We start from the raw sequence: 19,509 nt of genomic DNA, 5'->3' as shown, positions 1-19,509 counted from the left end.
CCTAAATAGCAGAACAGTGACCCAAAGCAAATTTGGAAAAGAATATACTGTGTATCCTCATACCCCGTATCTGGGTTTTGCCAACTTCATGATTTTGTCATCAGGTCTAGAAATGTGAAGAGATTTAGAGAAAACACTGACATTCATAGTAAGAACCCCTAATATATATATTACTACGTGAGGGAGGAAAACCATTCACGCTGAGATTCCACTGTTAGAATAGTTACCGTATCATATACGTATCTGGTTACCCATACATACTTATTTGGAATAATAATCAGGTAACTACCGCGTAAAGCAAATATACCCTTTGTGAGACGACCGTTGAGGATCTTAACAAACATCAGGCTTGGAAAATATAGTTATAAGTACTAACCGGTCACTAAAGTTTCTATTCACAAAAAAACAACAACAAAAAAAAAAAAAAACAAACAAACGACAATGATCCACTGAAAAATAGGACTACATTACATGTTTTAGCATTTGAAACCACAAAAACTGTAACGAGCTAGGACATCAAACAGGAGACTTAGTCTTTAGAGATAGTATTCAACTTAGGAGCTAGAAGTTTGACTTCTCGTTTTCGGTGTCTAGCAGTCAGTTATTATGCATCAGTGTAACATCTTGGAGTGTACTAATATCTATAAAACACCTATATTTTTTCAAATGTGCGTAACTCAGGTAATGTGCCAGTTACAAATTTAAGACCGACCGCACCATATGCAAATTGCATTTGTAGCTGTGAAAACAACGTACTCGTTAAATAAGTACTAAAAATACACCTCTAATGAATACACTGTTTTAATGTCAGAAACATTTCTTCTTGTGTTAGCAGATGATGAATAATACCTCTATGACGGTGACGAAAAAAAAACCGTGGCTTGGGCTGGACCCTCCTCCTGAAATGTGTCGGTACACATAAAAGGCACGCGCTACGACTGCGCTTCTCATTGCGGCTGCACAACGGAGGCTTCGAGTAGAACTGGGAAGGCAGCCAGGAGAGTGCGCGAGAAGTCAGAGCAATAGCCTCCGTTACCGAAAAACTCTGCGCCTTCTCGAGTTGTGTATATACTTTCGTTTGGGAGGATAAAAGGGTGGTAAACTTTTTAGATTTTTGTTCACACAAAGAGACTTTCCGTCCATTTTTTCCGTCCCAAAATGACCAGTAGCCCGGTTACTGGGTTGCTGGTGGCACTATGCATCGGCAGCGCCGTTCATTGCATGCCGAAGAACAAAAACCGACGACAGGCTCAGGAACGAGTTTATCCCAGCATGGACGAGGCAGCATCATACGCATCCTCGTCAGTTTCTCAAGGTGAGTAGACCTTCCCATCCACCAGATTCTTGGACATTAAGAATATATATATTGCTATCATAGTAGCGTACCATATTGCCCGTGGAATAATATACATGCATTACCTGTGCATTACCTGATTTGGGATTAAATGCGCTAGCCTATTTGGTTGTCGCATTGCATTTAATTATAGCAAAAGCTGTTAAATATGCGATTTATTCGCACGCACGCACGCAGTTCAAAGCACATTTTATTCATGAATTTATCTTTATGAGAGGTAACTTACTTGGATTTGACCTTAAAAACTCAATTCCATTGTTCGGTTTCAGTGCATAGCACATTTTTAAAGTAGACATATGCATTGGGTACTTACTAATAGTTGAACGCAGACTCTGATGAGATGAGAATCGAGGATGGAAAATAAACTTTCCGATTACCAGCAACTGCGCAGAGGTGTGTGTGTATAAGAAGAGGATGCTTGGGAATTCAGTGTGATCGTTTATCTTTGCCCCGTAGATGGCTGCAACGAGAATGGCCAGTATTATGGAATTAACCAGCAGTGGGAACGCCAGTATTTGGGAAGTACATTGATCTGCACTTGTCACGGAGTTGCTGGAATTAAATGCAAAACCAAACCTGAAGGTGAGCTTTCAGTTCCATGGGTTTAATGTGTTCCAATAGTAACGTAAAGTTTCCACTGCCTCCCTCTCATGGACGTCGTGTCATTCCTGTGCCCATCCCCGTCCCTTCGTCTTTCCGTTAAATAAATGTTAAATATAGGGACAACGGCATTCTGTTCAGCTTTTGATTCGTCGTTGGTTGTATGTGATCGGACAAGTTAAGTCCCCGTCGCTTCCCAGTTTCCCGTGCAAGCGGGGACTGAAGCACGCGCTCCTTTGATTAGTGAAATTCAAAATGAGCTATTTTTTCATTTCCCGCAGCCGAGGAGACGTGTTACGACAAAATCACCGCACGGTCTTACCGGGTCGGGGAGACTTATGAGCGGCCGAAGGACGGGATGATTTGGGACTGCACGTGCATCGGCTCTGGTCGGGGAAAAATCAGCTGCACAATAGCGAGTGAGTCTACCAGTCACACGAAATGGCAGATCCTTTTGGCGGTAGGTGTGTGACTACCTGTGCGGGTTAATAATGTTAGAGAATTAAAATGTCCCTTTCTTTTCTCAGACCGTTGTCACGAGGGAGGCCAGTCCTACAAAATCGGAGACACCTGGAAAAGACCTCACGACACCGGAAGCTACATGCTGGAGTGCGTCTGTTTGGGAAACGGCAAGGGGGAGTGGACCTGCAAACCTGTTGGTGAGAATCTGCACGTGCAGTTATCAACCGTCAAAAGGGTTGGATGTGTGTTTTTTTTTTTTACACATACCTGTGGGTCCACTTCAGGTATCTCTGAAGAAAAGTGGTCCTTACTTCTCCCTGTACCTTTGTTCCTTGGAGAGAGAGAGACTTGTCCGAATATTGCAAATCTCTTAACTATTTTATTTAATAAGTAATCCCTTCCCAGGGTTGTGTGTTCAAAAACACACAAGTTAATCAAACATTCACATGTTCCACATGAGAGGAACATTTTACCATGAAAGTGGCCATCGTTGTCGTTGCTCCCCGACCAGCAGAGTTTAGAGGTTAACCGCGCCTCCCCGCCATTCTCTCCCTCCCTCTCTGCAGCGGAGCGTTGCTACGACAACACGGCCGGCACTTCTTACCTGGTGGGGGAGACCTGGGAGAAGCCCTACCAGGGTTGGATGATGGTGGACTGTACCTGTCTGGGCGAGGGCAACGGACGCATCACCTGCACATCCAGAAGTAAGGGTCCTGCCGCCGGACAAAAAGCACCGGGCCCCTTGATGTGTCGGCGGGCCATTCCCACATACTGCACACATGCCTACGCCCACCGTGCCTGACCAGTGGGGTCCTGTTTTTCTTACTCATTCAGCCCGTTAGAGTTTAACCTGTTGACACAGGCTTTGCAACATCTGGAAGGGAGCGTAGGCGTTCATCGGCAACGTAAACCTTTCGTAACCGATGGTCGGAAAAAAGTACATTCGCTTCAGACCGCTTAGTGATTTTTGTGGTTTTGTCTACGGGGAAAACCATTCAGAAGTGTAGTTTGGTCCTCCTATAGTAAAACAGTCTTTATTCGGTTATTTTGTGTTTTGTACCAGGGACTGCCTAAATGGTAGGACAAGGCCTCTGTGAAAAAGGCATGGCTTGTAGTGTATCAAAATGGCGGAGAGTTCTGCACATTTCACCTTCTACTCTTCTAGACGCTTCCAGGCCACGTGCCATTGTCCTGTAAATAGTTTTGCCTCATTGACATCATAGCCCTAATCCTAGAGACTCTAGTCTTGTGTGCAGGCTGTTTGGGTGGAAAGTGACCGACCGTTGAGCTTCATTTGTTGTCGGTTGCGATGGACACCGTTGAGGTCACTGTACACCTATGGTCGTCGAGACATTTCCGATGGTCAGGGTTCCATTTCCTCAAACTGACCGTGCGACCGTGTCTGAGCTGACGAAGACTCGGTGTCCTCAGTTACTCCTGTGATGTCAGAAACCCCTCCAGATGTGCGAAAGCGGTTTCTGAGACGCAGACTTCTGGATGCCATTTGCGTGTGCTTACGGCTCACGGGGCGGCCCACACACGAAGTTTCCAGCGGGGAAAAAAAAACGAAAAGCAGCCGCTCCCCGCCCCCCCCAGCAGCGCTCCCTCCTCGTTTTTGGTCTCGTGTTGTCGTTGTTGACGTCGCACAGGCCTGACTCACGCTCCCGCCTCTCCCCCCCCCCCAACCCCCAACCCCCCCCCCCCCCCCCACCGCAGATCGCTGCAACGACCAGGACATGCAGGCCTCGTACCGCATCGGGGAGGCCTGGAGCAAGACCGACGTCCACGGGCACGTCCTGCAGTGCCTGTGCACGGGCAACGGGCGCGGCGAATGGAAGTGCGAGAGACACGCCTCCCTGCACACCAGCTCTCTGGGTGAGACCCCGTCACGTCCCCCCCCCCCCCCCCCCCCCCCCCCGCCCCCGCTGACACTGCCCCTGTACCCTTACGCAAAGGTCATACTGCTTCAGTATAAATGCAGCTGCATAAAGGGATACTGAGTGAATGGTCTGTCTTCGACAAAGTTATTTTGTCTGCAAAATGCCTGTGTTAGTCGTAGTTGTACCGTAGTGGCTAAGGAACTGGGCTTGTAACCGAAAGGTCATAGGTTCAATTGCTGGGTAGGACACTGTCCTTGTACCCTTAAGCGAAGTACTTAACCTGAACTTTTTCAGTATCAATCCAGCTGCATAAATGGATACTGAGTGAATGGTCTGTCTTCGACAAAGTTATTTTGCTGCAAAATGTCTGTGTTGGTCGCTGTGGATATGTGTGTCTGCACAATGCTTGTGATGTAATTCTGAGTGAATGGCGTCCTGCTTTGGGTGGCAGTGCAGCGTAGTGGCTAAGGAACTGGGCTTGTACCGGAAAGGTCGTAGGTTCGATTCCTGGGTAGGACACTGCCGTTGTACCCTTGAGCAAGCTGCTTAATCTGCATTGGTTTAGAGTATATATCCAGCTGTGTAAATGGATGCGGTGTAAATGCTGTGTAAAAAACGTTGTGTAAGTCACTCTGCATAAGAGCGTCTGCTGAATGCCTGTGATGTGATGCAATGACAAAGCCTTCATGCCCCCCGTGCTGTGCACCCTCTAGGCACCGGAACACGAGTGGTGACCAACGTCCATTCGGCAGTGTACCGCCCCGTGCCCCACCCCGAGCCCCCCTTGGAGGGCGCCTGCTCGACCGACTCGGGCGTGGCCTACTTCCTGGGCATGCGCTGGATCAGGACGCAGGGCAGCAAGCAGATGCTGTGCACCTGCCTGGGCAACGGCGTCAGCTGCGAGGAGTGGGGTGGGTACCGCCGCGGTTTCCAAAAATTAATACAAATTCGAGAGGGGTGGATAGTGTTTTCACAGAACCTCACAGTGTTAGATTCTCCTGTATCAGTGAAGCAGAAGGGAAGCAGCGAAACGGCTTCTGTGGCTTGTCTTGAGTGCAACTGTTTTAGTTTGAAAACGTGTTTTGCATGTTTGTTGCGGTGCAGACGGCCAGTCTCATGTGTACGGCGGGAACTCCAACGGCCAGCCCTGCGTCTTCCCCTTCGTCTTCATGGGCCAGACCTACTACTCCTGCACCTCGGACGGGCGCAAGGACGGGCAGCTGTGGTGCAGCACCTCCTCCGACTATGAGTCCGACCGCCAGTACTCCTTCTGCACGGAGAAAAACGGTGAGCTCAGTTCTGCCGGGTGGGGGGGGGGACGTTAGGGGGGTGGCTAAAGTGCTATACATAGGGCAGCTGTAAGGATTAATGGTCTTGTGGGGTTATTCTCTGGTTCTGGTTGCGATAGAGCTGTTCTGATCTTGAATGAAGATAATCTCCTGTGTAAGTGGGTAAGATGTCAAATCTCTGGGAGCAATCTGCTAGCTAAAGCAAAAAAAAAATGAAAATATGTGTTTGTTTCCATAAACATGTTAGTTTTTAACCCTTTGAAGACTAGGTTTTTTTGGAATGTTTTTTTTTTTCTCCAAAATTCTAAGTGTTCTAGAACTCCCTTGCTTTCATTTACCAGTAGTGATTGTGACATCAGCATTAGAATGTTGTTCAGTTAAGAACATTCTAATCATGTATTTGTGATCTCACTCCTTACGTAAACCTGACTTTGTCCTGCTTGTGTTTGATTTCCCCAGTGCTGGTGACAACCAGAGGGGGCAACTCCAACGGGGCGCTGTGCCACTTCCCCTACCTGTACAACAGGCGCAACTACACCGACTGCACCGCCGACGGGCGCACCGACGGCATGAGGTGGTGCGGCACCACCTACGACTACGACCGGGAGCAGAAGTTCGGGTTCTGCCCCATGGCCGGTGAGCTCCTCGGAACCAAATTCAGTTTCATTTTCATCCAAAAGAGGGTCCTCCCAACTACAGACTGGATGAGTTGACACAACCTGTCCTGGTCTGTAATAGCCAGCCCCCCCTGCCCCCCCTGCCCCCCCCCCCCCAAACCAACCGCCACTTTCCCAGCAGCTGTGCTCTACCCTTGAGTTATAACTCCTGGTAAGCAAACAAATGGCGGCCGTAACAATGGCTTGCAAACAGGGGGCCTGATCGTTTCATCCTCATTAGGGGCATTTCTGCATAATTGCACGAATGCTGTAAAAAGTAAATGCGTGTGAGAGAGCCACTGTTACTACACCGAGGTGTCAATTACCTGGGCGGGGAATGTCCCTCCCCAGGGGGGCTCTATTGATATTGATAAAAGACCTTTACTTGTAGGGGGGGTCATGAGAAATGGGAAGGGCTTTGTTTAGGGGTCTTGGATGGTGTGTGTCGAGGGAGGCGGGGGGTGGGGGGCTGGGGGGTCGTTTGGAGATCTGCAATAGATTGTTTTAATTGGATGCAATCACCATTTGTCTTAATAGGCCCCCGGGAATTTGCAGGACTGTTAAATGCGGTGGCCAGTAAAGAGGTTAGGGTACAGTCTCAAAAAGCAATTTGATGAATGGGGGGGAATTACCATGAGAAGCTGAGCTGTAATGTGACCTAAAGAGGCAGTAATGGCCCGACCATCAGGAGCTGCCCTTCAGTGCACCATCAGCCATGATGGAGTCTGGCTCCAGCCCAGGGTCTGGCTGCCAGGGAAGTGTGTCTGTCCCAGAGCCCTGTTTCATAAAGCAGGATTACTGAGTTAGCTGGATAAAACTCGGATCATTCCCAAATCTTGAACATGGACTGAAAAAGAGCTGCTCTGGGTGTTACTCAGCGCAGTTATCCAGGCCAGCTCAGTGATCCTGCTTTATGAGATGCCCCCCAGTTCTGCTGCAAGGCACCACTGTTCAGTTTTAACTCCTTAACTTCTTAGGTCTCCTCTGCTGTAACAGACTTTCATAGGTAAAGGTGCTTAAAGCGGAGATGCTTAAACTACCCTGCGATATATAGTGTATTGATAAGATTGTGTCTTTATGCTGTTTAGGCAGACACGGCTCTAACCTTTAGTAGGTGAGGTTGCAGACTGGGGGGTGCGTGTGTCTGTCTGTGTCTGTGTCATTGTGTGTGTGTGTGTATGCATGTGTGTGTGCATGTGTGTGCGTGTTTCTGCGTGCGTGTGTGTGTGTGTGTGTGTGTGTGTGTGTCCGTGCCCCTGGAAGCGCTGCTCCCTGTAACGCGATTGGCTCCTCCGCGTCTCCGCAGCTCACGAGGAGGTGTGCACGACCAGCGACGGCGTGATGTACCGCACCGGCGACCAGTGGGACAAGCGCCACGACGTGCTGGGTCACATGATGCGCTGCACATGCCAGGGGAACGGGCGGGGCGAGTGGAGCTGCATCGCCTACTCCCAGCTGAAAGGTGAGGGGGGAAGGGGGCTGAACTCGTGCCTGACCGAAATTCACTTTCCGGAGCACTGAGAGTGCAGTTCTGTCAGTCATTGTGAGGTAACTTCCTGCTCCGCTTCCTGTCACAGACCAGTGCATCATCGACGGGCTGACCTACGAGGTGAACCAGACCTTCACCAAGCGCCACGACGAGGGCTACATGATGAACTGCACCTGCTTCGGCCAGGGGCGTGGCCGCTGGAAGTGCGATGCCATTGGTCAGTTCCTTGGCTGTTTTTTTTCCTCTTCCTTGTTGTTGAATAATTTTAATCATATATATCTATGCAACCAAATGTCATTTTAATTGACATGCAATAGCAGCTCTGTAAATTTAGAGTAATCTAGGGCGGTTCTTTGCTAAATAAAACCTCACACAAAAATGTTGTTACCTGAAACATTTAGTTCCAACTCAGTCCTCTCCATCACTCATAATATGAGTGATAATATTACTGTAAATTTTATTTTAAACCTCACTTTCCGTTTCTGACCCCAGATCAGTGCCAGGAGCCGGAGACCAGGGCTTTCTACCAGATCGGCGAGTCCTGGGACAAAGTCATCCATGGCATCCAGTACAGGTGCTATTGCTACGGCAACGGCATCGGAGAGCTGAGCTGTGAGCCCCAGCATACTGGCTCTGGTGAGTGTGGTGTACTATAGCACGATTGTCCCAGTAAGAACAGTGTACTATAGCACGATTGTCCCAGTAAGAACAGTGTACTATAGCATGATTGTCCCAGTAAGAACAGTGTACTATAGCATGATTGTCCCAGTAAGAACAGTGTACTATAGCACGATTGTCCCAGTAAGAACAGTGTACTATAGCACGATTGTCCCAGTAAGAACAGTGTACTATAGCATGATTGTCCCAGTAAGAACAGTGTACTATAGCATGATTGTCCCAGTAAGAACAGTGTCCTATAGCATGATTGTCCCAGTAAGAACAGTGTCCTATATCATGATTGTCCCAGTAAGAACAGTGTACTATAGCATGATTGTCCCAGTAAGAACAGTGTAGTATAGCATGATTGTCCCAGTAAGAACAGTGTAAGTGTGGCAGGGCACAGTTTCATTGCGGCTGACGACTGGGCGCCATATGCATTTTACTCATTTTCTCCTTCACCCTGTGTGCCTGTGAATGGGGCCGTCCCATGTGCTGAAGACAGAACTGTGTGTGTGTGTGTGTGTTCAGGGGAAAGATTATAGCCGGCTAATTGTTCAGCCTCCATTCGCAGCGATTGTGTGATCTGCTCATCGACGCTGCGGAAAACCATTTGTCAGATGTAATGTAAACGGGCCTGTAAATTTAAGAGCAGGAAATCCCCTCCCACAGTGGTAGTGGGGGCCTGGGGGGGGGGGGGGGGGTTGACGGGGGGTGCGTGTGTTTGGGAGGTGGTGGGGGGTCTTTGATGTGTGGCAGATGGGGGGGCGTAACAAACGCCCCTTTCCTTTACTCTCTTACCCCTCGTTACCTCTCGGGAAACCCTTTGTTGTTTGCTGTAGTCTGGTGCTGCCGACAGCTGCTGTGTGGGTTCGTTCCCTCCCACCGCGGGGGGGTTTGATGGGGCATGGGGTGTGGGGGGGGCGAGGCTCTTTATTACCTGCCTCGTGTGCGTCGGGCCGTTCTTTTAGGAATCGCCCCCATGTGACAAGTTCGGCCCGCGACTGGGGTCCAAGCTCACAGTCGCGTGTGCTGTTGGGCTCAGCTAGATCAGAGCTATGCAGAGACGGCCGTGTCGTCGTTCCACACCTCGCACGCACGCACGCACGTACAGGCAAAGCAAAACGTTACTCAGGTTTCCAGATTCCCTCTCAGCGCACACTTACCTGCGCTGAATCACACGCAGCCGTTTAAGAGTTGCGTTTAAGAGCGTGTCGGGGGGGGGGGGGGGGGGTGAAGGGGAGTCGGGTGGCCGGAGTGCGTTGCCTGACTAAGTGGAATTTAAATGCTGTGCAGCATAAGATCTGCTTTGCCTGGGGAGTTGTAATTGGGGAAAAATCGAGTCCAGATTTGTGATTAGGATCTGATCTGGAGGAGGCTGTTTTGAGTTCCGGGGGAATGGTGCTTTTGCTCCCACGGCCCTCTTGTCTGACCAGGTACAGAACGACCCAGTCAGCTTATTTATTATGTCGTTAAAAGGTTTATTTTTATTATATAGATATATTTCTTGTTTGTTTGAAGATGTTTGAGGGTCTGTGAACTAGAGAACAAAAGCTGCAGTGACTTTCACCATGGCTTTGCACAAATGGGTTTTTTTTTTTAGTAGATCGGTGCTGTTGATGTGGTTATGGTCTTGGATGTGTATCTCTAAACTCGGGGTTTTGAAGGTTTAACGGTCGCATAAACATACCATCCTTGAACTTTCCCTCACATCATCTAGCACAAACCCTCACAGGAATCTTGCACAGCACTGTCAAGTTTCTCCTTTTTCCCAGAATGCCTTGCAGCTGGTGTTTGAATTTTACACCGGGCCAGTGATGGAGTGCCACTATTATTTGATATGACCCCGATATCCCACAGTGTTAGATGTGTCTTTTCACTGTTGTTCCTTAAACGGCAGATTTTATCAATAAACACTGTGATTTCAAGGCCCATTTATAAAGGGGTAAAAATGGCTCTGTGAACCACGTTGCTTTCTCTATTTCAGGCGGTAATCGCCCCGTCCAGGTGATCATCACAGAGTCTGGGAACCAGCCCGATTCGCACCCCATCCAGTGGAACGCCCCCGCGTCCGCTCACATCACGCAGTACATCCTCAAGTGGAGACAGGTGAGCGCGGCTGTCCCGACCTTTGACCTGTCCTTTCGAGCCTCACCTTCCCCTCTGTCTGTGCAGCGCTGAATGCCTTCAGTCTAATGCCTTCTAAGGTCCCATGTGTTTCTTTAATCAGACCACCCTGGGTTAGTACCCAAGCAGGCGATTGCTATGTTTGTTTCCACAACCCCCCAACCCCCCCCGCCCCCCCCCCTTTCATTAGATAGTCATTCTGAGTATACCAGGAAGGAATGTTTTTTTATTGTTGCCTATTTTGGAAAAGAGTTGCACCTAAACCGTCCGGAGTCTGTGAACGCTTACTGGGACGTTTGCTGTAAACAGGAGAACAGGCGCGGTACAGAACGGGCTGCCAGACCGCCCCAGGGGATTATGGGTACAGCCACACACTCCTCTCTGAGGACAGGATACGGCCGTCTTAAAAGCAGTGTCCAAGTCTTTTTTTTCTTTTTTTTTTTTCCTTCAACTATGGAAAAAATGCTTTTATGGCAAAAAAAAAAAAAAAAAAAAGGGCTCCTTTAAAAATTCTTGTGGGTGAATTTTGGAAGTGATCTTTGTCGGCCATGTGGCTGCAGTGTTTTTATTTTTAATTAGATGCCAGTACATTTCCTCTCACGGAGTTTGAAGATTTATTTATTTGTTTATTTTTCATTTCGATGCCCGCTGCTCGCCTCTCGGGTCGTGAAACGCGCTCAGTTTTTCAGGAGGTGAAAGCGTCTCAGTGTTTCCACTGGAAGGGAGTGGTATTGCATTTAAGCCAGCAACCACACTGCACACAGCTGAGGCTGTGACCTTGGTGAAAACAGCTCTGGACAAAACCTGCATAGAATATCAGCTATGCGCTCAGTGCATGATTTCTGGTCCTTGGGATTGACCAGGTCCCTTGATTAGTACTTGTGATTGTGCGTTCGAGTGACTGAGCAAGGTTGGCATCTATTCAATTAAATTCAATTCAAGTTTTATTTGTATGGCCCTTTTTACAGAGAACTGTCACAAAGACACACAAGATCTAGTCTGCGTGGGATTAAGAATGCTCAAAATGTCCGCTCCTCAGTGCCAGGAGTGGGGTTTTTTCCCTCCCCGCTTTTTTTTTTTTGGACAGGTTTTAAGTCTCTGTCCCGTATGGGGAATATTCCGTTGAGTCAGGTGTGACCTCTGTCTGTCCCTCTGTTCCCCCCGCGCTCTCGCAGAAAAACACGCGCGCCCCGTGGAAGGAGGTGACCATCCCGGGCCACCTGAACTCCTACACCATCGCGGGGCTCCGCCCGGGGATCACGTACGAGGGTCAGCTGATCAGCATCCTGCGCTACGGCCGCCGCGAGGTCACCCGCTTCGACTTCACCACCACCTCCGGCTCCCGTGAGTGAACCTCCTGTGCGGCCGTGGCCCACTTCCTGTTTCTCTGTTCTTCGGGTTCTTTTTTTTCCAATGGTGGTGGTGTGGTGGTGGAGGAGAGTGGAGGTGGGGGGGGTGAAGGCTGTTTCTCTGTTCCTCACTCTTTTTTTAATGGTGGTGGGGAGTTGGGGTATAGGGGTGAAGAGGGATGGACATCATCTCACCAGCTTTTTGGTTGCGCCTCCTCTCTCTCTCTCCTCTGCAGTGGAGACGTCCGAGGGGGAGACCACACCACCCCCGCCGGTGGTGGACATCTCGGAGTCGGTGACGGAGATCACCTCCAGCAGCTTCGTGGTGTCCTGGGTGTCGGCGTCCGACACCGTGTCCGGGTTCCGGGTGGAGTACGAGCTGAGCGAGGATGGAGCCAAGCCCGTGGTCCTGGGTCAGTTCCCCCCCCCCCCCCCGAATCACACTGCCCTCAACCGGAATATTCCTTCATCTCAATATTCCGCTGAAGATTCCTTTATCTCAATATTCCGCTGATGGAATAGCATATGGCTTTCTTATCCCTACTCCATGATGTGTCTAATTTAAAAAAAAATATTTTACAACGGTGGGATGTATTGATATATTTAATTTTCGTGATAATTGGCTGGTCGTAATAGTGTCTTGCTGTTCAGAATCTGTCGAATGTTTTAACTGTCTCGTTTCGGTGCTCCAGACCTGCCCCACACCGCCACCTCGGTCAACCTGAGCGAGCTGCTGCCCGGGCGCAAGTACATCGTGAGCGTGTACGAGGTGACGCCCGAGGGCACGCCCAACCTCATCCTGACCACCTCGCAGACCACCGGTGAGCAGGCCGCCCGCCCCTGGGGACACTGGGGCTCGTATTTCATATTTCAGTTTCACGTTTCATATTCTCATACAGTTTGTCTGAAATTCAGTTCAAGAATTTAATAACGTAGGATTTGTTTTTCCCAAGAATTTCTTTTTTCCAGTCAAAGGATTACATTTTTTGAAATTATTATTATTATTATTAGTACTACTACTACTGCTAATAATAATAATAATAATAATATCTAGTTGAATTGAAATAGACTTGAATCTTTCCCGGTGCAGTGTAATGTACACAACCTGCACATTTTGTTCTTGGTGAGTGATAACTCCTCCCCTCCCCTCGCAGCTCCCGATGCCCCAGCTGAGCACGCTGTGGACGAGGTGGGAGAGACCTCCATCATGGTCAGCTGGTCCAAGCCCCTGGCTCCCATCACAGGTGAGCCAATCCACGGCCTCGTCTGAAAAAAGGGCCAATGGCTCACGCTCATGTTCACGGGTTACCCTAGAGACGCCCTTCTCTAACCCCGCCCACTTTTGTGTGTGTGTTTTTTTTTTTTTTGTGCAGGGTACCGTGTGGTCTACACCCCGTCCATAGAGGGCAGCAGCACAGAGCTCACCCTGCCCGACACCGCCACCTCCGTGACCTTGAGCGACCTTCGACCCGGCCTGCTCTACAACATCAGCATCTACGCTGTGGAGGAGACCCTGGAGAGCGAGCCCATTTTCGTCCAGGTCCACACCGCCGGAGAACCTCTGCCAGGTGTGTGCCCCCGCCGCTGCCGATGTGTGCCCTCAGCCCAAATGTACCCTGTATGTGCGCACCCCCCCTTACATAAGTATAGCTCAATCACTCAACTCACGCCAAAGTCCCCCTTACAAAGTCACTAATGATCGGTTGGATAAAACAAAATTTCAGGAAATCCATTTTAATTCATTACTGATAGTGTTACTTCAAAACACTATTTATAAACCGTTTTAGTCAAGTTAATACCTGAAACCTCACAGACAGAAGACTGGGGGAAAAAATACGGAGTGATTTCAATCACGACCCGTTTATCTGCGTTTACGTTTGCACGTGAATTCAGACAGTAATTCACAGGATTCGCAGGAAGTGTCAGTGAGGAGTTAGTGTCGTAATTCTTGTGAACTCCTGGGGGGGAGAGGCTCAGCGATATTTTTGTCACACGAGCAAAGATGAACTGGCATTAACACGTACGTGAAACGGAGTTGGAGTTGGAACGCCTCCGCTAGCTGTGCACCCTTATAAGGTGAGCTATGAGCAGGGAATGTGTGTCTGTTAACCCAATACCGGGACGCTGAGTCTCCCACCGACCAGACTGGCTTCTCTCCGCGCGGGTTTATACTCTGAGCAACGGGGGCGGTGCGTCATGTGACGCATGACAGACTCACTCCGATCCCCCCGTCCCGCTTTCGCCTTTTTTGTGCGCGCCTCACGCCTGACGCACGACCGCGTTCTCCCCCCCCCCCCCGCAGAGGAAGTCCCGTCCCCGACGGACCTGCAGTTCTACGAGGTGACCGACGTGAAGATCGCCATCATCTGGACGGCGCCCCGCGGCGGGGTCTCGGGGTACCGCGTCAGCGTCCTGCCGCTGGTGGAGGGGAGCGCGCCGCAGCGCGAGATCCAGCTGCCCGTCACGCGCGACGCGTACGCGGAGGTGTCCCCGCTGCAGCCCGGGACGGTCTACCGCTTCTACGTCTACGCCATCAGCGGGGGGGCGGAGAGCAGGCCCCTGGTCGGGGAGAGGGCCACGAGTGAGTGAAGACTCGGACAAGGGGGGGGGAAATTTTAAATATTTTTTTAATATTAATTAATAAAAAACTCAATTTAGTCCAGGACTAAGCTGAATCTGTGCATTAAATATATTTTAATTAGGTATTATATATTCCTTTTTACTAATATATGCCCATTATATATAAATTTAATATTAACATGTAATGGGTATAATAGTGAATATCTGAGGCTGGCATGATGGTGTAACACTAGCGATTGGGTTTTCTCAGAGCCCGACGCCCCCGCCGACCTCCGCTTCGCCAACGTGACCGAGGACAGCGTCATCGTCATCTGGGGGGTGCCCCGGGCCCGGATCACGGGCTACCGCCTGATCCTGACGGAGGGCGCCAACTCCAGGCAGCTGAAGGTGCCCCCGCGCCTGTCCCAGTACACCCTGCTGAACCTGCGTCCCCGCACCGAGTACGTCGTCACCCTGCACTCCGAGGCCGGCGACGTGGTCAGCGAGGGCGTCCGCGGCACCTTCACCACCAGTGAGTCTCCCGGGCGGGAAAAACCCCCCCCCCCGAACGGTTGCTATGGCAGCCAGCTGAGAATGTTGTCAGGCGGGTGGGGGTCAGGAAAAGGGTTTAGTACAGCCGGGGTTTGATAGCAGTTTAAGGCTGAAGGACATTCGTGTCCTGCCCCTTTAAGACTGAAACACAAGTGTGTCCTGCCCCTTTAAGACTGAAACACAAGTGTGTCCCGCCCCTTTAAGACTGAAACACATCTGTGTCCTGCCCCTTTAAGACTGAAACACAAGTGTGTCCTGCCCCTTTAAGAGTGAAACACATTTGTGTCCTGCCCCTTTAAGACTGAAACACGTCTGTGTCCTGCTCCTTTAAGACTGAAACACAAGTGTGTCCTGCCCCTTTAAGACTGAAACACATCTGTGTCCTGCCCCTTTAAGACTGAAACACAAGTGTGTCCTGTCCCTTTAAGACTGAAACACATTTGTGTCCTGCCCCTTTAAGACTGAAACACATGTGTGTCCTGCCCCTTTAAGACTGAAACACAAGTGTGTCCTGCCCCTTTAAGACTGAAACACAAGTGTGTCCTGCCCCTTTAAGACTGAAACACAAGTGTGTCCTGCCCCTTTAAGACTGAAACACATGTGTGTCCTGTGTTCTGCTCCTTTAGCTCAGCCAATGGGCAACGCCCCTCGCATCAGCACTGATGTCACAGACACCTCCATCATCATCTCCTGGTCCCCTGTGCCTCGCATTGGCTACAAGGTAAAAAAAGAAATTTATGCTGTATTTGAGGTCTGGTATCTGATGAAGGCGTCTTTTGCCCAAACGTTGGTCAATAAAACACCGCGAAGAAGAACTCGATTGTGTGATTCTGATTTGCTAATGACTAGTATCTTGGAAAAATAAATAAATAAAGTAAAAGATTTTTTATGGCACAGAAATGCAACACCCCGGCTGTGAAGGCAGTCTGGCTCCTGCGGTGTCTGAGAGAAAGGGGCTCACCCCTGACCTTCGACCCCCTGACCTCACCCCGGGTTTTCCGGTTCTTTCCGCAGCTGTCCGTGAGGCCCAGCCAGGGCGGGGAGGCTCCCAGGGAGGTCACCTCCGATTCGGGCAGCATCCACATCTCCGGCCTGACCCCCGGGATCGAGTACACCTACAGCGTCCAGCCGGTCATCAACGGGCGCGAGCACGGCAGGCCCATCACAAACCGCGTGGTCACACGTAAGAGCACGCAGACAGCCTAACCGAAAAAAACTCTTTATTTTATGTTATCCCGAGTTAACTTTTCAAAATGTGAATTAAAAAAAAAAAGATATTACTGTTTCAAGAATTCAGTTGAATTTGTGTTATTTTAGGTTTTAACTCAAAAGCACGATGATTCTGTACTTTTAGAAATGGTCAGTATTCAAGGACAGAAACTTTTCTCTGGTGAATTTCTTTGATGAGCAGCTGAATAAACAGACTGGGGTAGTTTGTATTACACGCGAGCTGCCCTGGGTTTGGTTGCGCTGAGCTTGAAAGATACACGACGACTTGAGCTGCGCTGTGGTCTCTCCCAAAGTCCTTATGTTGTTCACCTTTGGGTTTGGACAGGCCTGTCCCCACCTACTGACCTCAATCTGGAGTCCAACCCAGGCACCGGGGAGCTGACGGTTCAGTGGACCGACACCAAGACCCCTGGTAAATATGACCCCCCTCTTCTGCCCCCTGCATTCAGCCAAAAATCAGCTGGTCTTTGTTGCACTCTGTGTTGGTGATCTTGGCCCGGTTCTCCTGCAGTGCTGTGCACTCATGTCTCTCAGTTCTCAGTGTTTATGCAGTGAATACAGAGGATACATTTCAGTACTGGTGGAAATTATGGGTTGAGTTCATAAACAGAATGCACCATTCTTTTGTGGATAAAGAGGCCTTTTTGTCTTTTAAGCAAGATACTAAACTTGCTCTCTATTATGAGAAATATAAGCTCTGTAATTTTCCTCTGTGTTAAGCCGTAGAATAGTGTACTGAACAGTACATTGCGTGTGTAAATAAACACAACCACTTACGAGATCACCACATCACCATTTCAGTTCTAGGCCTAGTCCACACCTAGCGTATGATATAATTATTTTTTTTACCTTTTTACTGTTTTTCTATCCCCTTCCTCCTCCTCCTCCTCATCTCCATCCCTCTTTCTTCTGCTTGGCCCTTCCTTTTCGTAGACATCACTGGGTACCGGGTGGCGTGCACGCCCACCAACGGGCAGCGCGGGAACTCCGTGGAGGAGTTTGTGAGGGCGGGGCAGAGCTCCTGCACGCTGGAGAACCTGAGCCCCGGTGTGGAGTACAACGTCAGCGTCTTCACCGTCAAGGACGACATGGAGAGCGAGCCCGTCTCCAGCACCGTCACGCCAGGTAGGGACCGCTCAGGCCACACCCCCTCCGGCGCCGCCTTTCAAACACCTGACACCCCCCACGTGCTCTCTCTCTTTTTTTGGGGGGCGCCCACGCCTCACCCCCGCCCCCCGCCCCCCCCCATGGGTCCTTCAATTCCTAGATCTTTGCTCAACTTTACTGAAGTTTAGCAGGTACTCCTGCCCAGAGTGACTTGCAAACAAGTATATTGCCAAGCGTAGTCCCAAGAAAGACATGGAAGAAGTACAGACTCTGTACAACTGGCATCCTGCCAACTAGCCTATTGAACGTTAAACTATGCAAGCAAGAACAAAACTACCTGAAATAGCTTCCAGCTAAAATAAGGGAACGACAGCAGAGAACTCCTGGCTCTGGAAACTAAATTAGGTAGTCGCGTCTCATCGGGCGTTAGGACTCAGTAAAGAGCTGGAGAGGGTCAAGGAATGCGACTCTTCTTTAGACTCCATTTTATGTGAGGAGAGAATTTCCGGTGAAGTCCACTGGCCAACTGGAGCCAAGAAGTGCTGGCACCGGAACAGCGGAGTCATCTGATATTTAAGCCTCTTTCCTCGATTCTTATCGTTATTACAAGAGCATTTAAGCAGAGCCATCACAAGTGCAAGCTAGTTTTAATAGTCTTCGAAGCCACTGCAATTTATTAATCTGAGCAGAGTGCCTTGTCCTTCCCCGCGATCCTTAAAAACTTGACCTGCCATGTTTCCTGAAAAGAGTTCTGCTTGGCCGGGAACAGTTCTGGTCTTGGCTGCTGCTAAAGGCTCATTTAAATGCCGAGTCATTTTGCTGGAATGGTTTTGTTTTTGTTTTAAAGCTAGCATTACTCTCTGTTTCACTAACGTGTCAATTTGCTGAATTGTATGCATAGCCCGTGCTGCTTCCATAGGTGATATGACCTTACCACACAAGTGTCCTGTAAGCTAGCAAAAAAAAAAAAGATCGAAGACTATTATGAATATTTTATTGCTGGTATGGCTTATTGATGTGTTCCATGCTTCACAGGTTGTTTAATTTAAACTAGTCTGGATATTATTTAATTTAAACTAGTCTAAATAGTATTTAATTTAAACTAGTCTGAATAGTATCTAAGTTAATCTAGGTTGAATAGTATTTCATTTAAACTCGTGTAGTATTTCAGTACATTTTCAATTAACAGGATTGATTTTGGTAGAAGTCCGTTGGAGGTAAAACTAGAGATGACAGTAGTTTGTAATCGAGCTAAACTTGTGATGGTAAAGCATCCCCATATCACACAGTGCTGTCATGGTACCCAGAATGCATTGCTTGTGTAACTCACGATAATTTCTTCTGCTTTTCCGTCTCGTCTCTGTGTTATATCTTTTATGTTTTTTTTTTTTTTTGTTTTTTTTTTGTCTGTTACGTCTTTGGCCTCCTCGTTCCCTGTCTAACCCCCCCCCACTACTACTAGACGTCCCCCAGCTTACTGACCTGAACTTTGTCGATGTCACCGACACGACCATCGGCTTGCGGTGGAGCCCGATTAACTTCACCGCGGTCACGGGCTACCGCATCACCGTGGTGGCCGCGGGGGAGAGCGTCCCCATTTTCGAGGACATGGTGGAGCCCACGGCGGGCTATTACACCGTGCACGGACTGGAGCCCGGCATTGACTATGACATCAGCGTCACCACGGTGACCGAGAGCGGAGAGAGCCCGCCCACCACCCTCACACAGCAGACTGGTGAATCTACAAATCTTTCTTTTTCGTGGCGGAAGGGTCCGAGATTAAGATTTTTTTAACTTCATTTCACCTCGAATCTCCCCAGTTGCCTTTTTAGCAACGTTCTTTGATTTGACTTTTTAAAAATTATTCCCTGAGAAAGGCTAAAAGTATGAGACATTTGTTGTACTTGAATTATACTGCTGATGCCATCCAGTGCCCTTTTAAAATAGCTGTGTTTCATTGTCCTTTTGTTCGTCCATATGTTCCACTGCTGTTAATTGCTTCCATTCTGGGGGTTACATTCAAATGCCAAATTTTTACGGTTGGTGCATGGTAAAGGATACAGCTAATTTCTATAAGAACTATCTCTTTATACTTCAAAATGCCTATCAGCGAATTCGAAATTTTGCCCCTAAATACCAATAGTTACAGTTCCGACGACTACCCAAGATGCATTGCTTTTCCACTCGACTGCACTGCA

The 19,509-nt window shown here is 49.1% G+C and overlaps 1 protein-coding gene across 3 annotated transcripts in view; it reads left to right on the top strand.

Moving 5' to 3' along the window:
- Positions 1-940: 940 nt before the first annotated feature.
- Positions 941-19,509, top strand: part of LOC118222974 (fibronectin-like) — a 31,698-nt gene continuing 13,129 nt past the window's right edge. For all 3 annotated transcript variants that reach the window (XM_035408974.1, XM_035408975.1, XM_035408973.1), the window contains exons 1-25: positions 941-1,315; positions 1,811-1,936; positions 2,236-2,373; positions 2,482-2,613; positions 2,983-3,120; positions 4,133-4,291; positions 5,010-5,207; positions 5,401-5,583; positions 6,045-6,221; positions 7,548-7,703; positions 7,819-7,947; positions 8,223-8,366; positions 10,375-10,496; positions 11,690-11,858; positions 12,100-12,276; positions 12,556-12,684; positions 13,018-13,107; positions 13,237-13,431; positions 14,166-14,444; positions 14,694-14,954; positions 15,601-15,695; positions 15,989-16,157; positions 16,530-16,616; positions 17,138-17,329; positions 18,774-19,046. In XM_035408974.1, coding sequence (XP_035264865.1) covers positions 1,159-1,315; positions 1,811-1,936; positions 2,236-2,373; positions 2,482-2,613; positions 2,983-3,120; positions 4,133-4,291; positions 5,010-5,207; positions 5,401-5,583; positions 6,045-6,221; positions 7,548-7,703; positions 7,819-7,947; positions 8,223-8,366; positions 10,375-10,496; positions 11,690-11,858; positions 12,100-12,276; positions 12,556-12,684; positions 13,018-13,107; positions 13,237-13,431; positions 14,166-14,444; positions 14,694-14,954; positions 15,601-15,695; positions 15,989-16,157; positions 16,530-16,616; positions 17,138-17,329; positions 18,774-19,046 — 4,075 coding nt within the window. In that variant the 5' untranslated portion in view covers positions 941-1,158. The remainder of the gene's footprint in view (positions 1,316-1,810; positions 1,937-2,235; positions 2,374-2,481; positions 2,614-2,982; positions 3,121-4,132; positions 4,292-5,009; positions 5,208-5,400; positions 5,584-6,044; positions 6,222-7,547; positions 7,704-7,818; positions 7,948-8,222; positions 8,367-10,374; positions 10,497-11,689; positions 11,859-12,099; positions 12,277-12,555; positions 12,685-13,017; positions 13,108-13,236; positions 13,432-14,165; positions 14,445-14,693; positions 14,955-15,600; positions 15,696-15,988; positions 16,158-16,529; positions 16,617-17,137; positions 17,330-18,773; positions 19,047-19,509) is intronic.

The sequence above is a fragment of the Anguilla anguilla genome, chromosome 3 (assembly GCF_013347855.1).
Source record: "Anguilla anguilla isolate fAngAng1 chromosome 3, fAngAng1.pri, whole genome shotgun sequence".
In the NCBI taxonomy this organism is placed as follows: domain Eukaryota; kingdom Metazoa; phylum Chordata; class Actinopteri; order Anguilliformes; family Anguillidae; genus Anguilla; species Anguilla anguilla.
Note: the sequence above shows the minus strand (reverse complement) of the source record. Positions and strands in the feature narration are given on the sequence as shown.